At 32.2% G+C, this 26,944-nt stretch overlaps 1 protein-coding gene across 2 annotated transcripts in view; it reads left to right on the top strand.

Annotated features, from left to right (window-relative positions):
- CSMD3 (CUB and Sushi multiple domains 3) overlaps nt 1–26,944 on the top strand; it is a 1,272,067-nt gene that overhangs the window by 508,455 nt on the left and 736,668 nt on the right. For both annotated transcript variants that reach the window (XM_008001392.3, XM_008001388.3), the window contains one exon: nt 6,186–6,273. In XM_008001392.3, coding sequence (XP_007999583.2) covers nt 6,186–6,273 — 88 coding nt within the window. The remainder of the gene's footprint in view (nt 1–6,185; nt 6,274–26,944) is intronic.

The following is a 26,944-nucleotide window of genomic DNA, read 5'->3' as shown; positions in this document are numbered from 1 at the left end:
GACTTCCAAACATTCAGGAAAATTCAGGCTATTTGTGCTAAGAGATATAGGATTTATCAAGGCATTGTAAGATGTATGTAACTCTATATCCCTGTTGGTATATTGCCTTAGTGGAAATACATATTATTTTCACTTTTCCTGTACATGGGTTATGAAGGTGAACAAAAAGGAAATTTAGACATGGCTGTATATCTAGGGAAAAAAATTCTAATAAAAAGATCTCATTTAAGAAATATTTGCTTTGAGACAGGCAAAAAGTTAATATGAGGCAAAAATGTTAATTTGCTCCATAATTTTAAAATAAGTTTCGCATTTATTCATTGTATTTTCTATAAAAAATTTGTAAGCACTCTTGCTTTTTCATTTTTTGAAGATAAGTAATTCTCACTTGAAAATATTTTTTGCAAATTTACTATCATCATAAAATAGCAAACCAACATTATTTTGAATTTCATTTTACTATAATTTGTTTCTAAAGTATTTAATAACTCATTTCAAAAATATATTCTTTCATGGTTGTTTGCAGTAGAGTTATATTGTTTTAATTTGTATCATTATTATATATCTATTTCAAGTACACATTCACATATTCATCTCTTTAACATTATTTATTCAACCTAGGACAAAATAATTAAAAAGAAAGACAGTTTTTATCTGACATTCATCTTTAAAATAAAAAAAATAATAAAGCTTGTGTTCTTTGAAAAAATGATCAATTCTGTGATAGGCACGGCCCAAAGTCAGTGTAAGCACGGAGGACATCGAATACCCAAACTGCCAAAGTATGTGTGTATTTGAAGGTCTCATAATGGCACCTTTAGATTTTAAATAAGAAATGAATTAACAAGAGATTCGGGAAGCTCCAATAGTGTTCATGGGCAGAGTTTGGTTGTTTAAATGGCTGATTCAGATTTTTTTTTTTTTTCAGTTTTTACACCTGAACTCTAAATTGCCCCTATCTACCCCTTGTTCTTTTTCAAAAATTGATTTCACCAAGAAAAGAAACTATGGATTTAAAAAAAATTAAATTAAATATAAAAGGTTTTATATTTTTACAATGTTAAAATTAATGAACTAGTAGTCTTTCCAAATTTTTTAGTAGGCTCCTCTAGAATATTATTGTGGAAATATGAGGAAACTGTGAACCTGCCATAAATGGTTGTGTTTTCTTTCCTATTCTTCAAATCTACACTTTTATTCATTCATATTATCCACTCATTCCACAGTTCCTCCATGGCAGCACTATGCTAGACTAAGAAGGCAAAATAGTGAATAAAATATATTTTCAACCCTCAAGGATTCAATATTTTACTGGGAAGCTAAATTAGTTAAGACATAACTCTTTGTAGAATATGAAGTGTTTTAGTATAAAAATAACAACACAGTGTTGATACCAATGATGTTTGAGTTCAGAAAAAGATCCAAAGCACTTGATATTATAAGTTGAAATACCATTCAGGACATAGGCATGGGCAAAGACTTCATGTCTAAAACACCAAAAGCAACGGCAGCAAAAGCCAAAATTGACAAATGGGATCTCATTAAACTAAAGAGCTTCTGCACAGCAAAAGAAACTACCATCAGAGTGAACAGGCAACCTACAGAATGGGAGAAAATTTTTGCAATCTACTCATCTGACAAAGGGCTAATATCCAGAACCTACAAAGAACTCAAACAAATTTACAAGAAAAAAACAAACAACCCCATCCAAAAGTGGGCAAAGGATATGAACAGACATTTCTCAAAAGAAGACATTCATACAGCCAACAGACACATGAAAAAATGCTCATCATCACTGGCCATCAGAGAAATGCAAATCAAAACCACAATGAGATACCATCTCACACCAGTTAGAATGGCGATCATTCAAAAGTCAGGAAACCACAGGTGCTGGAGAGGATGTGGAGAAATAGGAACACTTTTACACTGTTGGTGGGATTGTAAACTAGTTCAACCATTATGGAAAACAGTATGGCGATTCCTCAAGGATCTAGAACTAGGTGTACCATATGACCTAGCCATCCCATTACTGGGTATATACCCAAAGGATTATAAATTATGCTGCTATAAAGACACATGCACACGTATGTTTATTGCGGCACTTTTCACAATAGCAAAGACTTGGAATCAACCCAAATGTCCATCAGTGACAGATTGGATTAAGAAAATGTGGCACATATACACCATGGAATACTATGCAGCCATAAAAAAGGATGAGTTTGTGTCCTTTGTAGGGACATGGATGCAGCTGGAAACCATCATTCTTAGCAAACTATCACAAGAACAGAAAACCAAACACCGCATGTTCTCACTCATAGGTGGGAACTGAACAATGAGATCACTTGGACTTGGGAAGGGGAACATCACACACCGGGGCCTATCATGGGGAGGGGGGAGGGGGGAGGGATTGCATTGGGAGATATACCTGATGTAAATGACGAGTTGATGGGTGCAGCACACCAACATGGCACAAGTATACATATGTAACAAACCTGCACGTTATGCACATGTACCCTACAACTTAAAGTATAATAATAATAAATAAATTTTAAAAAAATTTAAATCTAATTTTTAAAAATCTGAGAAAAGTGACAATGTAAGCAGCTGGAAGAGGTAATGTGGAGGTGAATTTTAGTCAGAGTCCACTTATTTTTATCTTTAGGGTATATTATGGGCTATATAAATCAGAAGCCATAAGAAAACATGCTTACTCACACTATTCATGTAATTAAACTTTTAAAGAACATTCATATTCTTAAAATGATGCAAGTTGCTATGCAAATTAAAATAAGTATGAGTGATAAATCTGTCCAGTTGCATCAATGGCATTGTGAAATGAAAGGAGATGATTGAATGAATACTAACTTCAGTTAATTGTCTTGGCATCACTTAGCTATGGGAAATTCTGAAATGTAAAAATATCAAAAGAAATGAAAGATTGTACTTTTTTTCTTAATTTAAACAATTTTTAAATATTTACAATTAAAGAACATTAAATACACGTACCATGCAGAAGCTCTCTCATTATCCTTACATTTTAAATTAGAAAGTTTTTCCTCTTGCAGATGTCCAGAAATGGTGGTTTAAATGACACTTTCAAGCAGACAGAAATAACTTGACAATTAAAATAATAAGAACTGGGATTAATTAGGTGAAAGTGGTGAAATTATACACATGCTCTGCATTTTAAGGTAAAATGTTTGGGAAAATGTTTTGAATTGTAGTTAATGATATAGTTTCTGCTTTGTCGAACTTTTTGAGCAGCTATAGAGCTCTGGGTTAAAAGTAGAATTTCTCGAATCAGACTGCCTGAGTTTAAATATAGATTCCCATTAACTAGCAATATGACTTTGGACATATTTCTTAACCTCTCCATGACTCAGTTTTCTCACCTGTAGGAGGTGTAAAATAATAGTAGCTACTCCTAAAATGGTTGTGAGAACTAAATGGGGTGACACACGTAAAGTATGTAGAATAGTTCTGGACCTATAGTATTATGTGAGTGTTAACTATCATTTAAATTCATATAAAATATTTAACAAAATTTTATTTTGACACAAAATGATAGTGAAATGTTAAAAAATGGGATTTTTCTTATTTTTATTTTCTAATAATGTATTCACAAGCTGCTTGTTCATTACCCTATAATCTGTGTTACATGTCATAATACAAAAAAGCAGTTAAGCTTAAGTCATGCCACCTCTTTTCCTCATTTCCACCGCACATTTAAAATCTCACATTTTAATAAACATATGCTACAATATTTCCAAAAGCCTTTTAAAGATTGGAAAGAGGATATTTTTTCATAGAAAATGATCAGTCCTTTGACAACAAATATAAGGTGGTATTGTCAATCAAACAACTAGGACATATTTATTGAAAATATATTAAATAGGTATATTAAAATAAGTATGTTTTTCCTCCATTTTTATCAAGTATATAATCTTTTTCTATAGATGACTAAAGGTATGTGAAGCTATTAATTCATAATAAGTTAAGGTAATTTTTAATTAAATAAAAAATTGTCCAAATGAAATACTTCAAGTTATTTAAAAAGATAAATTAGAATAACATGGAAAAAATGAGTGATTATCTTTTGGAATAATTGGGACTTAAGCTAAATCTTGAATATTAGATAGGGCTTTGATAGCTATAGGGGAAGGAAAGGAAAACATGGAGACATGGAGAAAACATAAATGTGTGGAATCAGTATGTTCAGCAAATTGTAGAACAGCGAACAGACAACGGAACTTCAGTGATGAATGCATGTTAGTGACTAGTGAAAAATAAAATTGATGCAGTAGAAAATCCAGAATAAGTGGAGATTTGAACAGTAATAAAAACTGTGTTTTAGAAAGTTTACTCCTCCTCTGGTATTCAAGATGTATTGGAGATGGATGAAAATGAAGTCACAAAAGCATCAAAGTGATTAGGTTGAATTTGAGAAGATAGATTAGATGACAATGGAAACTTTGGTAGATAATTAAATAGGCCTTTGAAAAATTGAGAAAGGAACTTCAAAAAGATTAGAAGTCATTAGCAAACAGGTCATTCTGTCAAGGCAGGAGGGAAATTCAAATATAGAGAGTTGCGAACTGATGCCTTTGAATTTGTCTGCTGTAGTAGAATCAGCAAAAGTAAGACTGGCCAAAAAACCCAGAAAGGTAAAGAGAGATTGTATAGCAAGTTAGAGAATCAGAAAAGCACAAATATCATATGATATGAATTAGTGAGCTGTAATACAGTTGGCAAGAAGGACATCATTGGTAATACTAAGAAAATTTTGTTTTAAAGTGATGGAAGCACATGAAAAATCCTATGTTTAGTTTAGAAAATGACAACTTTACCACAACCATAACTGTTGAGCAGGCATCTGATAGCTATCTTCTTATCTGATTTATCAATTTGAATTAAATAAATTAAATTATATTCAGTAGTCCAGAGGTTCTCAATTTTGACTTTATATATTAGAATTACCTTGAGAGTTAGTATTAATTTTAAAATGGCTCACACCTACAACCCCAGCACTTTGGCACCTTGGATGACCAAGGCAAGAGGATGGCTTAAGTCCAGGAGTCCAAAGCTACAGTGAGCTATGATTGTGCTGCTGCATGCCAGCATGGATGACAAAGCAAGACTCTTTAAAATAAAAACCAAAAACTCCCAAAAAACTGATGCCAGTGTCCTATCCTAGATTTATTGCGTTAGAATATCTAAAGGTAGAAGTAGTCATCTTTATTCTTTTAAGAAAGATCTACCTGTGTTTTCAGTTCACAGTGTAGGATAACAAGCATTGGATGGTTTAGAATTTTTTTTCTCTCTGGAATCTCTGCATAGGCACTGCTTTTTCTTAAAAAGAGCAGGTAAATTGATAAAAATGTAAAATAAGGGAATTTATCCTCCAGTTCACTTTAAGATTGAATTTATTAAACACTATCACTCAAAATTTCATTACTATCTGATTGAATAATAAAAATCTAACTTGGGGATTTAGTTATCCAATGTGGTAACATTCACTGAAAATAGTAATACATCTTTGACTTTCTGTTTTGAAGAAACTGCTGAAATGTGTAAAAAAGCTAAATAAATCGTATTAATGGAAGTTGCTTGAGGGTAAAGCTATTGTTTTGGTTTACACCATTATGTGATCATTTAAAGGAGTACCTGGTAATTTGCACCACTGTTGTATTTTAATGCTGGCAGATCAAATTGCTTTATCATATACCAAATAAGAAGTGTTAGAACTCTGAACTTTTTTCATACATATTTTTTATTACACCTTCAGAAATAATAAGCATCCAAATAACACTATCATAACTGGTGGTTGACTTCTTTGTTGCCAATGATTAATGAAAGCTCTGAACACTGATACCTTGAGAATGTGTTTCCAGAGATTTTCCAATTTGATGGAAACTAAAAACAAAAGTGATAAATATTAATGTGTTAATATGCAGACTAGTACAAGTTATTGAATATGAACAGCAAATTTATTTTCTTATTAGTTCATAAAATGATTTAGCCTACTTTATTGGTTTATAAAATTATAGTTGAACAAATACTTAAATGACAGTGATTATAGTGACAAAATATAAGAATGCATTTTATGTATATTTTTAAATTAATATCATCAACTTTCTAATCACATATATTTTGTTTCTTTTTTCTTTTTTCCCCTGCTCTTGCAGTAAATGAGGGAGGTATTAAAACAGCTTCCAATTTATGCCCAGATCCAGGAGAACCAGAAAATGGGAAGAGAATCGGATCAGATTTTAGGTAATATTTTAAAATATTGACTTCATTATTTATCTTGTCAAGGTTTATTTTAATTTAAATGTTTAAAATTGCTAATAATATGAAGATGAAGTCTTGGTGTCATCAAACTGCATTTTATCAATGTATTATTATTAATATTTAATTATTTTAATGGGATTAGTTAAGTAATACATTAACTCTATTAGAACACTTTTTTAAGTTTAAATGATTAATTTCTCATCATGTAGTAAGTGAAAAATCATGGGATTTAGATTTTAAAGACATAACTTTGAGTTCTAATTTTGCTACTTATTAGTTGTCTGATATTGGGTAAGTTGTTCTATCCTGTTTGCCTGAGTTTCTTCTTCTGCAACATGTAAATCATATTTATCACATATAATAGTGAGTTTCAAATGAGGCAATGCCTGTAAAACCTTCCAGCAGATTTTCTATAAACACCTTATTTGTATTGTGTAATTCTAACTGGAGTAGAAGTTTTATGTCCATCATAAATTAGTATTAATTTTATTAATTTAAAATTAAGTTAACAGACAACCTAGAGAATTTTTGTAATATACTGTGGCAGCCATTAATTTACATAACTATCAAATAATGCTTTTTAATAAACTTGAATTTTTCTTAGTCCTCTATATTTTACAAATAAAAGATTACAAAAAGCCTATCAAAACATTAAATAATAATCTCATGAAAACTCACAAATACCTATTTTTTCAATTTTATTGAAAATTGAAAGTTTTTATTTTTCAATTATTGATGCTAATGTTTATAGTTATAGGTACCACATATTTTTTATTTTTACTTATTCATATTATTTGTATAAAGCACAAGTGATACTCTAAAGAATATCCCTATGAAGAAAAAAAAGTAGTTCTTAGAATATAGACCTATAATAAATTTTCCCCATGGATCTTTCAGAATAACTTAGTTACATTTTGCTGTACTTGGAGTGGAAAATAATAATACAGTTTCCACACAAACACAATTGTAATTTTCTAAAATGTTTACGTAACTTTAACCACTCTCAAAACTTAATACAGATAACAGTATTTGAAGAAACACACTAAAGAGAAATTCAAAAGATTTGGGGACTGGTCAGACTTTGACCTATTTTACTAATTTTATTAAAATCAACTAAATCTTTGAGTCTTAATTACTAATGATTATATCTTGTAGACCACAAAGTGATAAGCAATTAAATATTTCTTTTTTCCAAGTATTTTTTATTTCTTATAAAATCTTATAAGCACTTACTATTTTATCCCTATATTTTAAATGAGAAAACTGAAGTTTGTTTACCTGGCTAATAATTTGATGGAACTGGGATTTGAACTCTTTATTTGCAGACTCCAAAACCTGATGTTTTAATCACTATATTATAATGTATTATGCTTTAAAGTCAAACAAATTTCATTCAGATTATATCCCTGAAATAAATTATCTTGTCTTCTGCAAGAGTTAGTTTCCTCAGTTCTAAAATTGAGAATAATAATGTATATCTCATTTGGTTGAGGAGAAGATCACATGAGATAACTTATGCCTCATAGTAATCACAGAGCTTTTGACAAAATAAGTACTCTATTAATAAAACCTGTTATTACAAAATAGCATGTACAATATTACTGATGACATTAATATTTACTTGGTCCAATGACTTGCAAATTAGATTAATGATTTACTAGAAATCAACTTAAAAATAATAAAATGTGATAGTAATACAACGAGCTAAATTACCTTCAAGTGCAATAGATTTCAAGCCATTCAGATGTAATCACAAATTTAGAAAACTACTCAGAAGTCAAAAAGAAAATAGTAAGATTCTATGACAGAGAATAAAGATGTCTCAAGGTGTGTACCCACATAATTTAAGAAGGTCCTACTCCCATGGATATTGGAAGAGTATATGTGTCCCACCAGCAGGGAAGGAATAGCCCGAAAAGAAAGTGCTTGATGACCTGTTTCACAAAATAGAGTTCAGTGAAACTCAATTATAGAGGGTAAATAGGAGAAAAGAATAGAATTAAGTAAAGGAAATAAAGAGAAACCAAATATTTGTGGCAGAGAAAGTAAATCGTCAGCCATTCAGCCTAATATGGACTGAAGATATGCTTTGTTTTAAATACATAGTGTTTTTTTTTTTGTTTTTTTGTTTTTGTTTTTTTTTTATGGAGGCAACATTTAAAACTCAGAAAATTATACAAACACACACACACATATTTCGGTATTCTCTTATTATATTTGGCAACTTAAACCTGCATACTTTTTAGAGTAACATCTGCTCAAAACCAATTAACAACTTCTCTCTCTAGGCTGGGCAGGATCTCCCTGGCTTGCCTTGTGTACACATAGGCTTCCTTACTCATTTAGCTCACCTGCCTGTGAAGGGAAGTTGTAAAGATTTGTAAGTGACCTGATCCAATTTACATGTTCAGTAGATCAGGCTTTCCATTTTAGCTCAGGGATTGAAGAAAACCTAAATTTTAGTTAGCCTTCTTTAGTAGCCTAGGTGAAAGACAGTGGAGATTTGGACTATGGCGGTTGGCAGGGAACGAGACAGATTCAAGATACCTTTTGAAGATGAAAGCTTTAATATCCCATGAAAATTTGATGTGGAGAGTAAGAAAAATGAAATAATTAAGGATTAGGCTCAATTTTCAGGGTTTGAACAACGTGAGGATGGAATAAATTATAATGTTTAATAAAGTGTGAACATTCGGAGATTTCTGGAGAAAAATTGAGAGTTCAGTTTTGAAGTTGTACATTTTAGAAGATTTAGAGATTTCTAGGCAGATATGTTAAGTGATTAGTTGAACATAATTGAAATTCAGAGATATCAGGGAACTATAGGCACATACATATTATAAAAAATGTTAAACATCATTTTCTTTAAAAAATTATGTGTAAATAACATCACTTTAAATAAGTAGAAAGACAAGAGAACTTGTAATGTCATCTCAAATATCTATTTGGCAAACTGATAGAATACAAAGAGCTGCCAAATCCTGCTCATGAGAGACCAGAGGAATATGACAATACCTAAAAGGGTAACTGAGGTAAAAGAAGAAGTCTTTTAAAGGGCAAACAGGGACTATTGAAAAATTGAGCATGGAGGACAGAAGACTATCTTTTGAATTTGACAACATGAAGGTTGTTGACAGGAGTGATTTCAGTGGAATGACAGAGGTTGAAAATCAACTTAAAAATGCTGAAGAGTGAATTAAGACAGTTCAGATAGTTTACAGCTTGGTGACATCAAGTTATATAAACCAGGGAAATAATAGGGCATTTATGTAGTCATTAGGAAATCAAGAGACTTTATTGTTAGATAATCAAGAGACCAAAGCATGTTTATTAGTTGATGTAAATAATTCTATAGAGAGAAATCTACTGGTGGCATTGAAAGAGAGGGTAGAGATAAAGAAACATAATTTTGTAGGAGAAAATAAATGGGATCCCAAGGACAGGTAGTGTGGAATTATTTTCAATCTAATAGAAAGGAAGATAGAGGAATGGAGAAGAGATATTGCTAGGCCTACATATTTTGTGATGGGAAGGTGAGAAAGCTCATGTTTAATACTTTTACATTAGTAATGCTGTGTCTAGCAAGGCCATCAAATGAAAATGTGTGTATAAGGAGATGAGGATGGATGGGAGAGAAAATTTAAGACTGAGAGAAAATGAAAAATAGTTTTTTACCAAGAGTGGGAAAGCAAGCTTGATGTAGAAATGTTGCCTTGCTAAGTAAGTTTGAGTGCCCTTTTGAGATTGATGATAATGAATCTGCTTGGTTTTATAATTTCTACCTAGTATTACTGAGCTTCCTAGGTACAAACATAAAAAGGATTGTGCAAAAGTATGATAAAGCTCAGTGCGTTTGGGAATGTGCTAATAATTCTTTCAGGCATATAGATTAGAAACATGGATCAGGAGCAAAGAAATCTTCAAGTAGAGGTATAAATTGGGGGACTTTTAAAAGGAGAGTGGATCAGTTTCAGGTCAAGGTCGGTTTCAGAAGCAGAAGTGGAAGTATTTGTAGACTCATCGGTTTCAAAGGGGGAAAAAGAACTTTGTATGTATTTCAAAAATGTAATACAAAAATTATTCTCATATAAGATATGGAAACCACCCCAAAGAATAAAACATGGAAAGCTTGTAAAGGAATAAAAATAACAGACAAAAGATAAATCAATTTGTTACGATATAAGGTACTTTTAGCCAGGGCCTAAATTAACAGTTATATCCTTTCTTGGGCCCTTATCATCTCAAAGGAACATTAGATTGTGATTACTCAGTGAATTACTGCCTCCATTTATGAAAGCCACACTGGTTTTTGGATAGAATTACCAGTCTCTACCCCTGAAAATTCAAAAGAACTCATGGCAAGTTCTCCTGGTGCCCCTATCCAAGTGAAATTTCAGTTCGTTCATAAAACATCAAAAGTATAATCAATAAAAAAAGATAAGTCATACTTCATTAAAATTAAAACATCTGCTCTGTAAAAAGCACTATGAAGACAAAGAAAGAACATGCCACAGATTGGAAAAAAATGTGCAAATTACATATCTAATAAAAATATATTCCGTGTGTTAAATATGGAAAAATTGCTTACAATTTAACAATAAGAAAACAAACAACTCAGTTACACAATAGGCAAAACATCAAAACAGAATTCTCACCAAAGAAGATATATGAGATGGCAAATAGACATATAAACAAAGCTCATTATCATATGTAATTAGGGAACTTCAAATTAATATGACAACCAGAAACGATTACATAGCTATTAAAATAGCTAAAGTCCAAAGCTCTGACAACACAAAATGCTGCCGAGAAAGTGAAAGAACAGGAATGCTCATGTACTGCTGGTGGGAATGCAAAATAATAAAGCCACTTTGGAAGACATTCTGACAGCTTTCTAATTTAATTTAATTTAATTTATTATTTTTAAACTTTTAGTTTCAGGGGTATACATACAAGTTGTTATACAGGTAGATTGTATGTCACAGGGATTTAAAGTGTACAGATTATATTTTGTCACCCAGGTAATATGCATAATGTCCAGGAAGTAGTTTTTTGATTCTCACCCTTCTCTCACCCTCCAACCTCAAGTAGGCCCCAGTGTCTGTTGTTGCCTTCTTTCTGTCCATGTGTACTCAATGTTTAGTCTCCACTTGTAAGTGAGAACACTTCGAATTTGGTTTTCTATTCCTGTTAGTTTGCTTAGGATCTTCGCCTCCAGCTTCATCCATATTGCTGCAAAGGACATGAACTCATTGTTTTTTTGGCTGCATAGTATTTCATGGTATATATGTAACATATTTTCTTTATCCAGTCTATCACTAATGAACATTTTGGTTGATTCCATGTCTTTGCTATTGTGAATAGTGCTGCAGTGAACATACCTGTGCATGTCTCTTTATGGTAGAATGATTTATTTTCCTTTGGGTATATACCCAATAATGGTATTGCTGGGTTGAATGGTAGTTCTAAGTTCTTTGAGAAATTGCAAATCTGCTTTCCACAGTGGATGAACTAATTTACACTCACACCAGCTGGTGACAGTTGTTTTTTGTTTTTTGGTTATTTTTTAACCAAACATGGGTTTACCAACAATTATGCTCCTAGGTAAAATTTCAACCATAAGACATTCTGGAAAAGACAAAACTATAGAGACAGTAAAAAAAAAAAAAAAAATTCACTGGTTATCAGGAGTTCAGGGGGATGAAGTGAGGGATGAATAGAGGGTGCACAGGGGACATATAAAGGCAGTGAATCTATTCTGTCTAATACTGTAATAGTGAATAATGACACTATGTATTTGTCAAAACCCATAGAACACAGAGTGAACCCTAATGTAAACTATAAACTTTAATTAATTAAATATTTTAATATTAATTCATTCATTGAAAAAAAAATGTACCATGCTAATAAAGTAATATTAATAATGGGAGAAACTGTGTTATGTTGGAGAGAGAGGGGTTGTGTTTGGGAACCCTCTGTACTCTCTGTGATTATTTTATAAACCTGAAAATTCTCTAGGAAATGAAGTCTATTAAAATTTAAAATAAAGACATACATGTGAGTTCATATTATATTTTTAACTAAGTGATATGTATGCACATATACATATGTTATTTTAATGATAATATATTACTAAAGTTTTCTCTAGAATGCATGTTACAACCTCAGATATTTACTGTTTCATGATTTTCCTAGCATTGCAGTAATCTCTGAATGAAAACTTTAGGGATAAAAGAGATATTTCAATTATGAAGAGATGCAGAAGAGATAAGAGTAGTTCTCTCATCTGCATTTGCATGGGTATTATCTTAGATAATCGTTTATTTACACATTTTTAGAAAATTGTGATGTCAGTTTTACAAGCTGCCGATTTTTCTCCTTCTCATCCACAGTTTCCATCTATAACATCTACAATAATGTGTTTTTCCAACTTTAACACCAGCAGAGCTTTCCTGTCGCCTACTTATGCAAAAAATACTCCGTGTTGGCATTCAAAATGCTTCAAAATATCCCCAATCTTCCCTTCATATTTTGTGTGGTGACAAATTGTCCCACATAGTTGGCTTCAAATGTATCTGATTTTCCATGACTACTTAGTTCTGTTGTTTCTTCCTCCTGGAATGTTATATCTTAGCATTTTTTTGCCTGTGCTATCTTACACATTCTTCAAGTGCTCACTCAAAGTCCTCTTTTATAAAGCTTTTCTTATTTTTCCAATCAGTTACTATCTGGTTCTTAATTTCTTAGTATCATGTTTTCCTTCATTATAGTACCCAGATTTTTTTTTCTTGTCTTTTAGAAACTTTTTTAAGTATAAGATCCTTGTAATCAGATATGAGTATTCATGTTTCTGTATGTGTGATGAAGAGAGCTCAATGCATGTAATTAATTGAATTGTTTAAAACAGCAAAACTGCAGTTTAGAATTTTCTGTTAATTTTCTAATCACATGACTTTGTAGCAGGACTTCAAATTCATCGTATTAGTAAATGGCTTATAGATAGCAGTTGACAAAACAGAAACAGTTTTGTTTGCACGTAATCAATATTTTTATAATCACCAAGGAAATCCATGAGAAAATCCTTGGAGAAGTAAGGTGTCTTACTTGTTATATTTTGGTTACCATTTGTGCTCTACTCTCCAAGGTGATAGTCCCAGCAGCTGTGTTTTGAAATCGTAAAAGCTTTGTTTCTAATTTGAAATACCTATAGAATATAACAAGTTTTTAAAGGGAGAAATGCTGCCAAAAAGATACAAAGTTGGAAGCATTTTCTATGCTGAAAAATAAATTAAAAATTTAAATACCCTTAAAATTATAACCAACTTTTTGGGAAAGCTCGGCTTGTGGAATCCTTATATTCATAGACTTTCTTTCTGCGGGAAATGCCTTAATTGATGCTTTTTCTGACTGAACAGGAAGATATAGAGGAAAAGGAGAGTTTTGAAGATTTTAAAAGATATATTGAAATCTCTTATGTCACACTAGATATGAACATAAATTTGGGCTTCTCTTGAGAGCAAATAACAATTAGGACTCCGAATTTTGGATTCATATCTGGATTATTAAAATGCTGGTATATCTCAGTAGTGAAACAGCAGGGAACATGCCACTCATTTGGTACTATTAAAACCCTACTGCATAATGTATATTCAGGAAAAATTTATTATCATAATGTAAATCAACCATACTTTTGAATATAAAGTCATTTTCACTCATTCTTCTAACATGAACTTTCTAAATATGCTAGTATATTAATTTATAAATCTTATTTTGGTAATTACAAATAGACCATTAATATATAGAAGCTTCCAAAGGTTTTCTGTCTCTCCCCACTTCACAAGTAAACTTTCCTAAAGAATGGCCTACATCTGTGGCAGTTCTTTCTTTACCGTACTGCTAAAGCATTTGTAATTATTATAAGCTCTCTTGAATGTACGAGAAATAGCTTGCTCTCCTTGAGTGTAGCCATTGACTACCCATTTTTCACTCTTTTGTTGAATTTACTTTATCTTCTCACTTACTAAAATAAAAATTTTTCAGAGTTACAACTTCAAAACTCACTTCTTCTATATCACCTCCTTCAAGAATCTGATCTCCTCTGAAGGGTTTGTAATCATGACTTTCCATGTTTCCCTCAGGTCTTTATCATTTTTATTCTTCTGAGAGTTGAATATTTATTCTCAACTTTTTATAACAATTGAATTAGTATTTTTTACAAAACAGGTATGTCACTAGATTTGTAAAAGCCTGGGATTTGGAATCAGATGAACTTAATTTTAAGTCCTGTTGCTCTTTTTACTTGACTTGGGGAAGTTATTTATTCTACACAAAGTTATCTTTTCTTTTCAATAAAAATGGAAAGGGTAGCACCAAACTGAAATGCCACAGTGAAGGACTAGATTATCTCACACTCATGGACTTGCCTAGTGAAGTACTCAGAACAAAGAGGGGCAAATAAATGCTAGATTACCTGTCTTTCCCTTCTCCGTGTTATTTTACTGTGGTTTTCCCAATGAACGAAGATTTAAAAGTCTCCATTGTTTTCCAACATCCATTCCAACACTGATACCACTTCTGTCTCATTCATTAGTAATCTTCAGTACCCTCTCTTTTACTTTACTCACTTAAAACTTCCCAATTGCACAAAAGCAATTGTCTTCTATTTATTCTATTACAAGAAGTATTACACTTGACTTTCATTAAAGGATTTCTTACTTTTAAATATTGCAATAATACTCCTTGATCAAAAACTTGCTTTTCCCATACCCATTGAATTAAGAGGTGATAGAATATCAATTATCATACACATACATATATCATATTTTAACTCAAAAGCACTTTCACAATTTTTTTTTATGTATTAACACACTGTAGGTTTCAATATTTCTATTTTACTAATGAGTAAACTCACATACCGGAAATTTCTATACTTAGCAGTAATAAAGACAAGCCTTGTACCCAGGGAGTATGGCTTGCAATTTGATTCTTTTTCCCCCTGGCTTATATATTTGCATTCTAGCATTTAAGTTCTTCCTCAATGTAGTGGAAACCTAACTTTCTGTCATTATCTTTCCACTTTTGTCATATTGCATTACAGAATGCCACACTGGCCTCTTACTGAAAAATATATCGTTTCAGTTGTGTGGTGTGGATTTTAAAAAATCAAATGTCAAAGTAAAGACTACCATTTCCTCTAACTTACTAGTTGATTAATGCAAATTGTCCTTCCAAATGCCTCCATCTTTAATCAACTCTGTAATATTGCACACGCTACTCTAGCTTCCTAAAATAAGATTCTGCCAATCTTTACCTATAAGAAACCTATCTATTCTTCAAATGAGTTTCCTTCATCTTCCTTGGTTTCTTATAACTTTTATCAATGCTCTCTTGGCTCTGTTAAAGTCAAAATAAAAATGTAGAGATAAATCTCTAAATGTAACATTTTATTTGAGAAGAAAGAATCACAATTCAGGGTATACAATCAGACCAGGTGGTCTTTGGTATGTTGGAAGAATAAAGAGAAAGTTGCAGGTTTCATTAAAGGAGAAATGTTACATATTGTACTTTGAGAAAGTTCATGGGCACTAACAAAGTTCTGGGGAGCTGGCAAGCTCCCACTGGTGAGTGATGGTGGTTGGCAAAATTAGTCCTAATGTTGCAGCAACTTATTTCAGCACTTATAGATAAAACCGGTCTCAGGTTACAACAGGCAGTTTCAGCAGCCTGACTTGCAGAGAATTACACTTCTAGAGCAATGTTATATATTCTGAGTGCTTTCCTCCCGACTTCTCGACTGTTTTAGTTGGGTACGGCAAGAATAAACCAATTGATATGATCAAGTTTTGCAACTCATTTGACTTGAATAAAATTCATTTGTGCGCTTCTCTTATCTTTCTGCTCAGTATTTATTTTATTTTTTGAATGCAGATACTGTCTTTTTTTAATCATCAATCTCCAAAAAATGTTTAAATGCTTAAGAATCACTTGTTGCATTGAATTTGAGTAAACTTGCACTGTCATCATCTTCTTGTGTTATACAGACAATATAGAGACAGTAGCAGTAAGATATGTAGTAATTGCATTGCTCTTTACAATTACTACTTACCCTACTATTGTCTGTATGAAAAGATGTTTCTGGCCTCTTTGGGATGGCACCTTAAAAGACATATTACCTGCCGGGGATGGTGACTCATGCTTGTAATCCTAGTACTGTGGGGGACTGAGGCTGGTGGATCACCTGAGGTCAGGAGTTCAAGACCAGACTGGCCAACATGGCGAAACCCTGTCTCTACTAAAAATACAAAAATTAGCCAGGAGTGGTGGTGGGCACCTGTAATCCCAGCCACTTGGGAGGCTGAGGCAGGAGAATCACCTGAGCCCAGGAGGCAGAGGTTGTAGTGAGCCAAGATTGTGCCACTGCACTTCAAACCAGGCGACAGAGAGAGACTCTGTCTCAAAAAAAAAAAAAAAAAAAAAAAAAAGACATATTACCTAGGTCCAAAAACAAAAACAAAGAGTAATAACAGTGTAAAGTGTAACTGTTCTTTTGTTGCTTGTGACTCAAACTGCTCAGTACATTGTTACCATATAAAAACTAGCTCTTGTAAAAAAGAAATATATTTCAAGTTACATAAATATATAGAAGAAATAGTGAGACTAAATCTTTGAAATCTCCTCGAACTATGTTATCTAAACTGATAGGACATTTAAAATATATGGCTTATTAAAATATTCAAGTTGGGTAAGCAAACTTAAAAGAAAATAACATGAATAACAAAGCCTAATACCCTGTGCACACCTTATCACATTTTCTACACTCTTGATTTTCTACGTTACCGTCATGGTCTCCTCATTGCTGGAGGGAGAAAACAAGCTATAATTGCAATGTTAATGTGAAAAACATTAAAAATAAAAAGTAGCAATTGAGGCCACAGATAATTTAAATTATGGTAATATTTTATTGAAGTAATGCTTAAATGTACATATTTAGAAATATATTGATGTATTTAGGAAATAATTTTGATCAATACAAATATTTATAGATAAGCCAATTATTTCTGGCTGGGTAGTGTGAGTATATTTTGGGAATAATTTTGACGAATTAAAGTATTTCTAGACAGACTGAGTATTTCTGCCTGAGTAGTGTTAGAATATTTTGGGTATACCAGTAGTAATTTCAAATCTACAGAAGCAAGATCATTGAATATATTTCATGCCACACATTTTTAATTGCAAGGGTGTTTTTGAAAAAGAAGTTCCAATAAAAAGGAAATACTAAGGCTTCCTTCTGGTGTCACAATTAAAGATAAAGAAAACCTATATACTAATTCGGAAGATCAAATTAGTTAGACCCTTCTTTGCAAAATTTGAACTGTCTATTTAATATTCTGTAAGTTTCCATAGGCGTGACCCTCAGCTTTATTATGTATATGTAAATTTTGCTAAAGAAAATACCCTTATTATGTTGTAAATGCTGTGACTTGGACAAAGTGAAAGAAGTAATATGATTTTAATTCTTTTTTTTTTTTTTTTTTTTTGAGACGGAGTCTCGGTCTGTCACCCAGGCTGGAGTGCAGTGGCGCGATCTCGGCTCACTGCAAGCTCCGCCTCCCGGGTTCCCGCCATTCTCCTACCTCAGCCTCCCGAGTAACTGGGACTACAGGCGCCCGCCACGGCGCCTGGCTAGTTTTTTGTATTTTTAGTAGAGACGGGGTTTCACCGTGGTCTCGATCTCCTGACCTTGTGATCCGCCCGCCTCGGCCTCCCAAAGTGCTGGGATTACAGGCGTGAGCCACCGCGCCTGGTGATTTTAATTCTTTAATATAATGACATGGATCATAGGTACAGAAGTAAAATGAGAATAAGAGAAGGAAATTAGGGAATGAGACACAAGGAGAAGAGATGTCTGAGTGATGAGAATGTTTTGAGTGTAAGCAAGATAGATAAAATAAGACAGAGGCAAGAGACTTAGGGTAGAAGAAATAAGGGAAATATCTATAAAGTCACTGTTAAACTAAATGTGGAAATAGCAGAAGCGAGGAAGTCTGTGACAACAGGCTATATTAGCATTTTCTTCATAAAAGGCTTTGTAAAACTAGTAACTACTCTTAGTTGCACTTCTCCATATCTAATCCATCAAGAAGTTCTACCCATGCTTGAGATTTTATTCCAAAACATTATCTAAAAATATCCAATGTTCTCCATTTCAATTAATACCTTCCTAATGCAAGCCACTATCATCTCTCACTTGGACCATCCAAACATCCCAAATCATCTCTCTTCTACTGCTATTGCCATCTATAATACATTCACCACAAAAACAGAGCAATATTTTAAAAATTGTATCAAATCACATGACTTTCCTACTTAAAATTCTTCAATGACTTCCCCCTTGCAGTTAGAATAAATTGATACTTTTAAAAAATCCCCATACAACCTGTTTTTTTATTTCATAATTGAGCTCATTTTGGATCATTCTTCTTATTTCCCACCCTAATCCAGCTATTATGGCCTCTTTTCTGTTTTAGAAAAATATCTGAATTTAACAAAAAAGGTGAAAGATTTCTACACTGAAAACTATAAAATGTTGATGAAAGAAATTGAATAAGTTACAAATAAATAGGAAGAGACATACCATGCTCATGGATGGAAAGAATGTGTGTTGAAAAAAATGTCTATACTAACCATAACAATCTACAGATGTGGTGCATTCTGAAACAAAATACCAATGGCATTCTCTACAGAAATACAAAAATAAAATAAAATAAAATAAAATCCCTAACATTCACATGAAAACACAATAGATTTCAAATAGCCAAAGCAATTTTTAACAAAAGAACAAAGCTGGAACTATCATACCATCTGATTTCAGAATATACTACAAAACTATAGTATCCAAAACAGCATAGTATTGACATTAAAACAGGGAGAGGCCAATGGAACAGAATAGAGAAGCCAGCAAAAACTCGTGCGTTTAAAACCAATTGATTTTCACCAAATGTGCCAAGAACACGCCATAAGAAAGAACTCTTTCTTCAATAAATGGTGTCAGAAAAACTGGATATTCATATGCAGAAGAATGAAATTATACCCTTATCTCACACCAAAAATAAATTCAAAATAAATTTATGTATTTAACATAAGGCCCAAAGCTATGTAACTGCTATAAACAACCTAGAAAATAAGCTTCATGACATTGGTCTGGGCAATGATTTTATTTTTTTTTATATGACCCCAAAAGCACAGGCAAAAAAACAGAATCAGAAAAGGGATTACACAAAATAAAAAACCTTTTGCACAGAAAAGGAAGCAATAAAGAAGGGACAACCTACAGAATGGAAGAAAATATTTGCACACCATACGTCTAGATTCACAGAGTGAAGTGCAATGTTTTAGCACAAGAAGTTCCCAAATATTTTTGCATCACAGTGTCCTAAGTGTCTTAGTAAATTTTTTTTCCCAGACTCCCAGGCCCAAAGAAATACCTAATGCTTCTGTTTAGTAGTTGTGGCTAAACAACTTATGAATTTATGTTCTAAAAACTTGCCATTGTACGCTGTGCAGTTTCTCAAACCTTGGAATCAGATTTGATGTTACCACCCTAACTTTATGCTCTACAGTAAAATGGTGTGATATTTGCTTTTCATCAGAGCAACCACTGAAAATCCAGTATCATCAAAAGATGTCATTGAAAATAATATATTAATAGTTGTCTAATATTGAAATTGTGAATTACTTCAAGCTAGTAGTTTGCACAATTCATAATGGATATCTGTGTTTCCTTCAAAAATGTAAAGTATACTGTAGCAACCTGTATGTTACATTCAGCAACCCAAAAAGCTCAACATACTTTGAGAACTGTAATTTTAGCCAGTAAGGAATAGAAGGCAAAATATGCCATAAAAATTAGATGCTGGTACTGTCATCTTGAATTTTACTAAGACTTGTTGCAAGAACCAGCTACTTCCCCATCCACTGTCAAAAGTCCAGAAAAACAACATGGTATTTGTAATTACAGTGTGTAACATCCACAAAGCTTTTCAGGCTCTGCATCATGAATGCATTTAAACTAGTATGCCTTATCCTAGTGTGTTCTTCCTTCCACTCATGTACTCAGCCAATACCCACTGTGTACCTACTGCAGACATTGGGCTAGACCCTAGATAAAAGGACAAATAAGACATAATTCTTCCCTTCAAGAGTTTACAGTCTTAGTTCATATCCCAGTGACTCATAAAAGGTTGTTGCAGATCTTCCCAGACCTTTAGTGTACTTCTGTATGCCTGTCTGCAACCTGTGGGGCCTGCTCTCCTCAACTAGATGCTGGTGGTATTTCTTAGATTCCCCCTAGAAATAGAAAGTTTGTGAACTTTCTATTCCTGGGGCAAAACTGTCTTTACCCCCTCACTAGCTCAGGCTTTTGGAACTTGCTAAGTCTAACATACTGGGTCCTAATTTAACCATAAAAACAATGTTGAATTATTTTTAATGTAACATAATGAGATTTCTTGTCATTCTAATTTTAATTCCTCAAATATAAATAATAACTTTAAGGTAGTAGTTTACACATTCACTGTGACTTATTCAGAAATCATTACATAGAACCCTTCTCTGGTCTATGATTCAGAGTATCAGAGTGTGATGCACACCATTTCTATTTCCACTGTTTAATGCATTATGGGCTCCAGTTGGCCTAGGACTTGGTGGGGAGATGGTGAAGAGATGCTGGAAAGACAGCAAATATAAGACCATGTTTTTTCTAACAATCATGGTAAGGTATATTGTAATACTTGGCAGAGCTGGTATTACATTTTGATGTAAAATTTGTAACATTTTAAACCAGCTCATATTACAAATGGGTAAAAAATTTGAACTATTCTTTGTATTTCATACCGTTATAGAATGCTTGGGGCTTAATTTTCTTTTAAAGTTAAGAGAATCAGAATCTACAGCCCAATTCTGAATAACAGATATATTTTTATCATTATACACCACTTGATAACATCTTATACAACTATCTATTTGTATTTTAGCACTGTATTCTTAGAGACTTCTTGAATTTTGTAGCTGGGAAAAAAAAAAAAAATCTCAGCAGTCATCTTGTAGTTACTCTCAACTTCCCAACCCACGATTTGATTTTGTAGAACTGATACTAAGATTTGCCTCATATTTAGTAAAGCACTATTTCTAATTTTTAGTTTTTGTTTTTCCCAGAAATACTTTTTATACTTTTTATTGGTATGTAATATTTGTACATGTTTATGGGGAACATATGATATTTTGATACCCGCATAGAATGTGTAATGATCAAATCAGGATATTTTGGATAGCCATCACCTTGAACATTTATCATTTCTTTCTCTTGAAAATATTTTAAATCTTCTTTTAAAGCTATTTTGAAATGCAAATATATAGTATCTTGTTAACTATAGTCACCCTACTATGCTATCAAATACTTGAACTTATTCCTTCTATGTAACTGGATGTATCCATTAACCAACCTCTCTTTGTACCCCCTCCCATGCACACACACATCGCACAACCTTCCCAGCCTCTGGTAACTATCTTTTTGTTTGTTTTTGTTTTTGTTTTTGTTTTTGAGAGGGAGTCTCGCTCTGTCGCCCAGGCTGGAGTGCAGTAGTGCGACCTCGGCTCACTGCAAGCTCTGCCTCCCGGGTTCATGCCATTCTCCTGCCTTAGCCTTCCAAGTAGCCTGTAATCCCAGCACTTTGGCAGGCCAGGGCGGGTGGATCACAAGGTCAGGAGATCGAGACCATCCTGGCTAACATGGTGAAACCCTGTCTCTACTAAAAATACTATCTTTGTATTTTCTATGTCCATGAGATGAACACTTTTAGCTCGCACATATGTATAAATATATGTGATATTTTGTCTTTCTGTGCCTGGTTTATTTTACTTAATATTGTGATCTGAAGTTCCATTCATGTTGCTGCATATGATAGGATTTCATTCATTTTATGATTGAATAGTATTCCATTGTGTATACACATTGCATTTGTTCATTTATCTGCTGATAGACACTTAGATTGATTTTATATCTTAACTTTGTGAATAGTGTTGCAATAAACATGGGGATGCAGATATCCCAAAGGACTGATTTCCTTTCCTTTGGATGAATACCCAGTGGTGGGATTGCTGGTTCTTATGGTAGTTCTATTTTTAGTTTTTTTTAGAACTCTTCATACTGCCTCCCATAATGACTGTTTTAATTTACATTTCCACCATCAGTGTGTAAGAGTTACGTTTCCTCTGCATCCTCATCAGCATTTGTTACTTTAGGTCTTTAATAGCCATTCTAACTGGGGTAAGATGATATCTCATTGTGGTTTTGACTTGCATTTCTCTGATGATTAGTGATGTTGAACATTTTTCATATAAGTGTTTGCCATTTGTATGTCTTCCTTTAAGAAATGTCAATTCAGACCCTTTGCCCACTTTTATGGGATTATTTATATTTTTGCTATTGAGTTGTTTGATTTCCTTTTAATTTCAGAATATTACTCCCTTGTCAGAGGAGTGATTTGTAAATATTTTCTCCTATTCAACAGTTGTCTTTTTACTTTGTTATTTGTTTCCTTTGCTGCGTGAAATCTTTCTGGTTTACTGTAGTCCCATTTGTCTGTTTTTCTTTTTGTTTCCTGTGATTTTGAAGTTTTAACTACACAATCTTTTCCTAGATAAGTTCCCTAGAACATTTTCCCTAAGTTTTTCTTTTTTTTAAGTAGTTTTATAATTTCAGATTTTACATTTAAGTCTTTAATCTATTTTGAGGCTTTTCTTTATACAGTGAGAAATAAAGTCTAGTTTAATTCCTCTGTAATGGATATCCAGTTTTACCAGCACCATTTATTGAAGATAGTGTTGAAAAGGCATTTTTAATGCAAGAAGAGACATTAATTGCAAAGTTGTTTAAATCAGGATAGTTTAATATTTATGATTAGAGGAAGTGCTTTATAGCATAGTCATTACGTTAAATGAGAATGATTTAAAAACAAAACACCTCTACCTTCTAAGTTCACATTTTATTCATTAAAGAGGCACAGCAACATAAAAAAACATGATGAAGTGTTTAAGGTATGTTTGCTTTGGCAGATTTATTTTAATAAAAAGCTAATTGATTCATAGAATGTGACAGCTGGAACTCATCTAAAGGTAACCTAATTTATTCTACTCAAAATTTTTCTCAGTGGACTATAATACTGATAAATTGAATATGGAAAAGTTGATTTTATATTATAGGCTTAATATGGCAATAGCAACTTAATATTCTAAATTTACATTACTGACATATGCAATAATTTTTTATTCCTTGTCAGCACCTCCACATAGGATTCAAGGGATATATATTAAATATAGGTAGTCAGTGTTTAATCTAACTGGTCCTTCCAATGTATAAAACATTGAACAGTTCACAGACAGTGAGGTAGTTGCTATGTACATCAGTCTTTGCACTTTAAATATCATTCACAAAGTGCCTTGTGGGTTACTCTTGCAAATTTCTATGACATTAACTGGTAAAAACGTCAGGAGTAGATCAAATGGGATTTTATACAGGAAAGTACTTTGTAAACTAGAATGCTCTGTTCAAATAGAAATTTTTAATATTCTTTTAATAATTTATTTTAGGTTTAAAAATAAACTTGATCATTTTGGATAATTTAGAACATTGTGTATCACAAAACTCAGTTCATCTATGCCTCTGTAATGTTTCCCTACTCTGAGGTGGATTTGACTTTAACTATTTAAACCTCTACTTCAACTGGTTTATTTCTCTCTGACAGCTATTCTGAAGGCCACAGTCATCTGGGGCTTTTAAAAATATAATTAATGTGTTGCCACTATTAAGAGATCAAAGTTTAATAAAATATAAGCCTGGAAATATTAGATACAAATAGGGTTATCCTCATTACATTGTTTAGTTTATTGCTGTCTAATAGTAGTATAGGGATGAGAACACAGGGAGTGATATACCAATGGGAACAGTTAAAGTTAATGTCACAAGAATGAGACGTTAACCTTGCCTTATGGCTTAAAGAGGCGTATTGTATGAATATGCCTACATGTGAACTTCAAAATAGCAGGTTGTGGAAATCATTAGGAAACTTACCAACCTAAACAATATAGCATTCAATTATTTCATTTATTAGTTCTCACTCTAATTTTATTTTACAATTTTATTTGAAGGGATTATATAACCAAGTTCTAATTTATAATTTATAATCTTAACCACTTTTCTTTCCTATGATCATACCAACAAAAATGATCCCAAACATAGATCTTCAATAAATACTATTTGAAAGCTTTATTATATTCAAATGATTTTAACTCGTGTCTTAAAAATATTTCTGTCACAGAAAAAATTAATTTATTAAGCTTTTAATTAAATTATATTTTGCCACTTAAGTGTATATATATTGTAATTTTTCTGAACATTTTTGTGTTACTTTCTAACGCATTCTATCTTCAAAAGCACTTTATTTTATTCCCTTTTTCCTATCAAAGAATATAACTATCTTACTATGTGACTTTTCTTATTTTATAACACAGTTATGGATCTGTACCATACTTCACTTGTTATATAAAAATATTGTGCCTACATAGAATTGAAGATCTGTTAAAAATTGTTTAATTAAGACACAAGATCTGGCCTAGTGAATGTTATATATAAGACATAAAGCAAAACAAACTAAAAACATCATATAGTGGCAAGTGTTTATCTCTTAGTCTCCATAAAAAGAATTATCAACATAAAAATAAAATCTTCAGCTCTCACGTTTTTAATAGTTGTACTAAACTTAACATCTTGAAATCTTACCGGGTATTATAGCAAGGATTTTTGAGGATTCTGAGGAGTTCACCACAGTTAATTTTGGAGGTTAATGGAAACGACTCTATGATAATAATCAGTATGCTTTCTTTTGAAGGTTTGAAATTATAACTTTTTCTGTGAGATTTGCTTTTAGCTTGGTTAGCTATTTAACTAGCTGTTATCATATGGAAATCTATATTATCTAATGCACTTGCCTAGGGCTTTTGTTTCTCTCTGACCAATCTTTTTTTTTGGGGATTTTTCCTTTTACCAGAATATTACTTCTTTTGGAATTATACTATTTTCGAATATACTATGTTATGTTTCATAGAAGTATATAAATAGAGGAAGTAAATCTGCAAGAAGAAGGATGTACACCTAGTGATAGAATTTATCTAAAGCCGAGTATTGGAGGGGCAAAGACAGGTAGCATTATTATCTTTCTAGTATACTCTAAATTGTACACAAATGACTAAGCTTGGGGTTATTAAATAGGGCAGTAGTTGGCATAAATATTGAATGAGGTAGTGAGTGACCTTAAGCATTCCACAAAGCAAGATACCCAGTGACAATATCCAGGCTGATTATAACCAACAGTGTACAGAAATACAAAAGTGTATAAATGCTGAATTGAATTCTCTTTGTATCAGACATAGTCTTGGTTTGGTTGACATTATTTCCACAAAATAAAGACATTAATTTTATAAGGTCAATGAAACAGGCAATAGGCATTAAAAAAACATGGTATTCATTATATTTTGAAGAAAAGTTTTGGTATGAGATGGAATACTTTATAATATCTAAAAAGCTTATCAATGTAACTTAGAGTCAGAAACAAAATATTTTGAAAATAAAGTAATATATCATCCCTTTGGATAAAGTTTATTAACATTTAATTTTTACAACGTACAAATAAATAGATTAATACTATCACTTTTACTACCAGCTTAAAATGAGAGTTGAATATCCAAGAGAAAGAGGAAATAATTAATAGTACAAGTAATGGCAAGGCGGGGTGGATTGAATCCCAAACCAGTTGGAGGAATGACCCCTCTATAAAGAGCTTCACTTGCTCCAATTTTACAAGAAGGAAAGAAGAAAGACATAATTTAAATATGAAAAGAACTAGAATTTTGGAATTAGATTCAGATTAATGTAATAAAGTGTAAATTAAATTACATTTAACAATGTAGAGCTTAAGTTTTTTTTTTTTTTGCTAATCTTAATTTTCAAAATTTCTGCAATACATACTTGTACAATTTTAAAACAGAAAATCTCATATTGTAAAAATCCCCCACTCCTCAGATAACCTTAGATTTTTCTAATGTGTAATGAGATTTTCAAACTCATTTTTGAAATTGCTAGCTTAAAGACATTTAGAGAATAATTAGACTTTTAAAGATATTAAAGCAGCATTACTGTGGTCATTTTCTTAATAGTTATTTTCTTCACGTTTAGTGTTTTGACTTCTTTACTACAGAAATGGTTTGCAGATGCTTTCATTGTTAGATCATCCCTTATGCCTGGATAATTTCTATTTGTACAGTGATAATTTTGAAAAATATGCATCTGCTACTTAGTGGTAAACTTCTGCATCTCTCAGGAAATTGTCTAGACCTTTTCAAATAAACCAAAAAATAGTAACAACAAAAGCTGTTACAGACAAATTTACTCTTGATGTAATGCTGTCAAGATTTGTTCCTCCTTTGTTTTTTTTTTTTTAAGATCCTCTTCTACGACCCAAGCACTATTATCTGTCCTTCCATATTTCTATATTTGTTCATATCCTGTCTATTTGATTGTAAATAAAATTATAGTTTCACT

The sequence above is a fragment of the Chlorocebus sabaeus genome, chromosome 8, assembly GCF_047675955.1.
Source record: "Chlorocebus sabaeus isolate Y175 chromosome 8, mChlSab1.0.hap1, whole genome shotgun sequence".
NCBI lineage: Eukaryota > Metazoa > Chordata > Mammalia > Primates > Cercopithecidae > Chlorocebus > Chlorocebus sabaeus.
The sequence above is the reverse complement of the archived record's forward strand: the minus strand, read 5'-3'. Positions and strand labels throughout refer to the sequence as shown.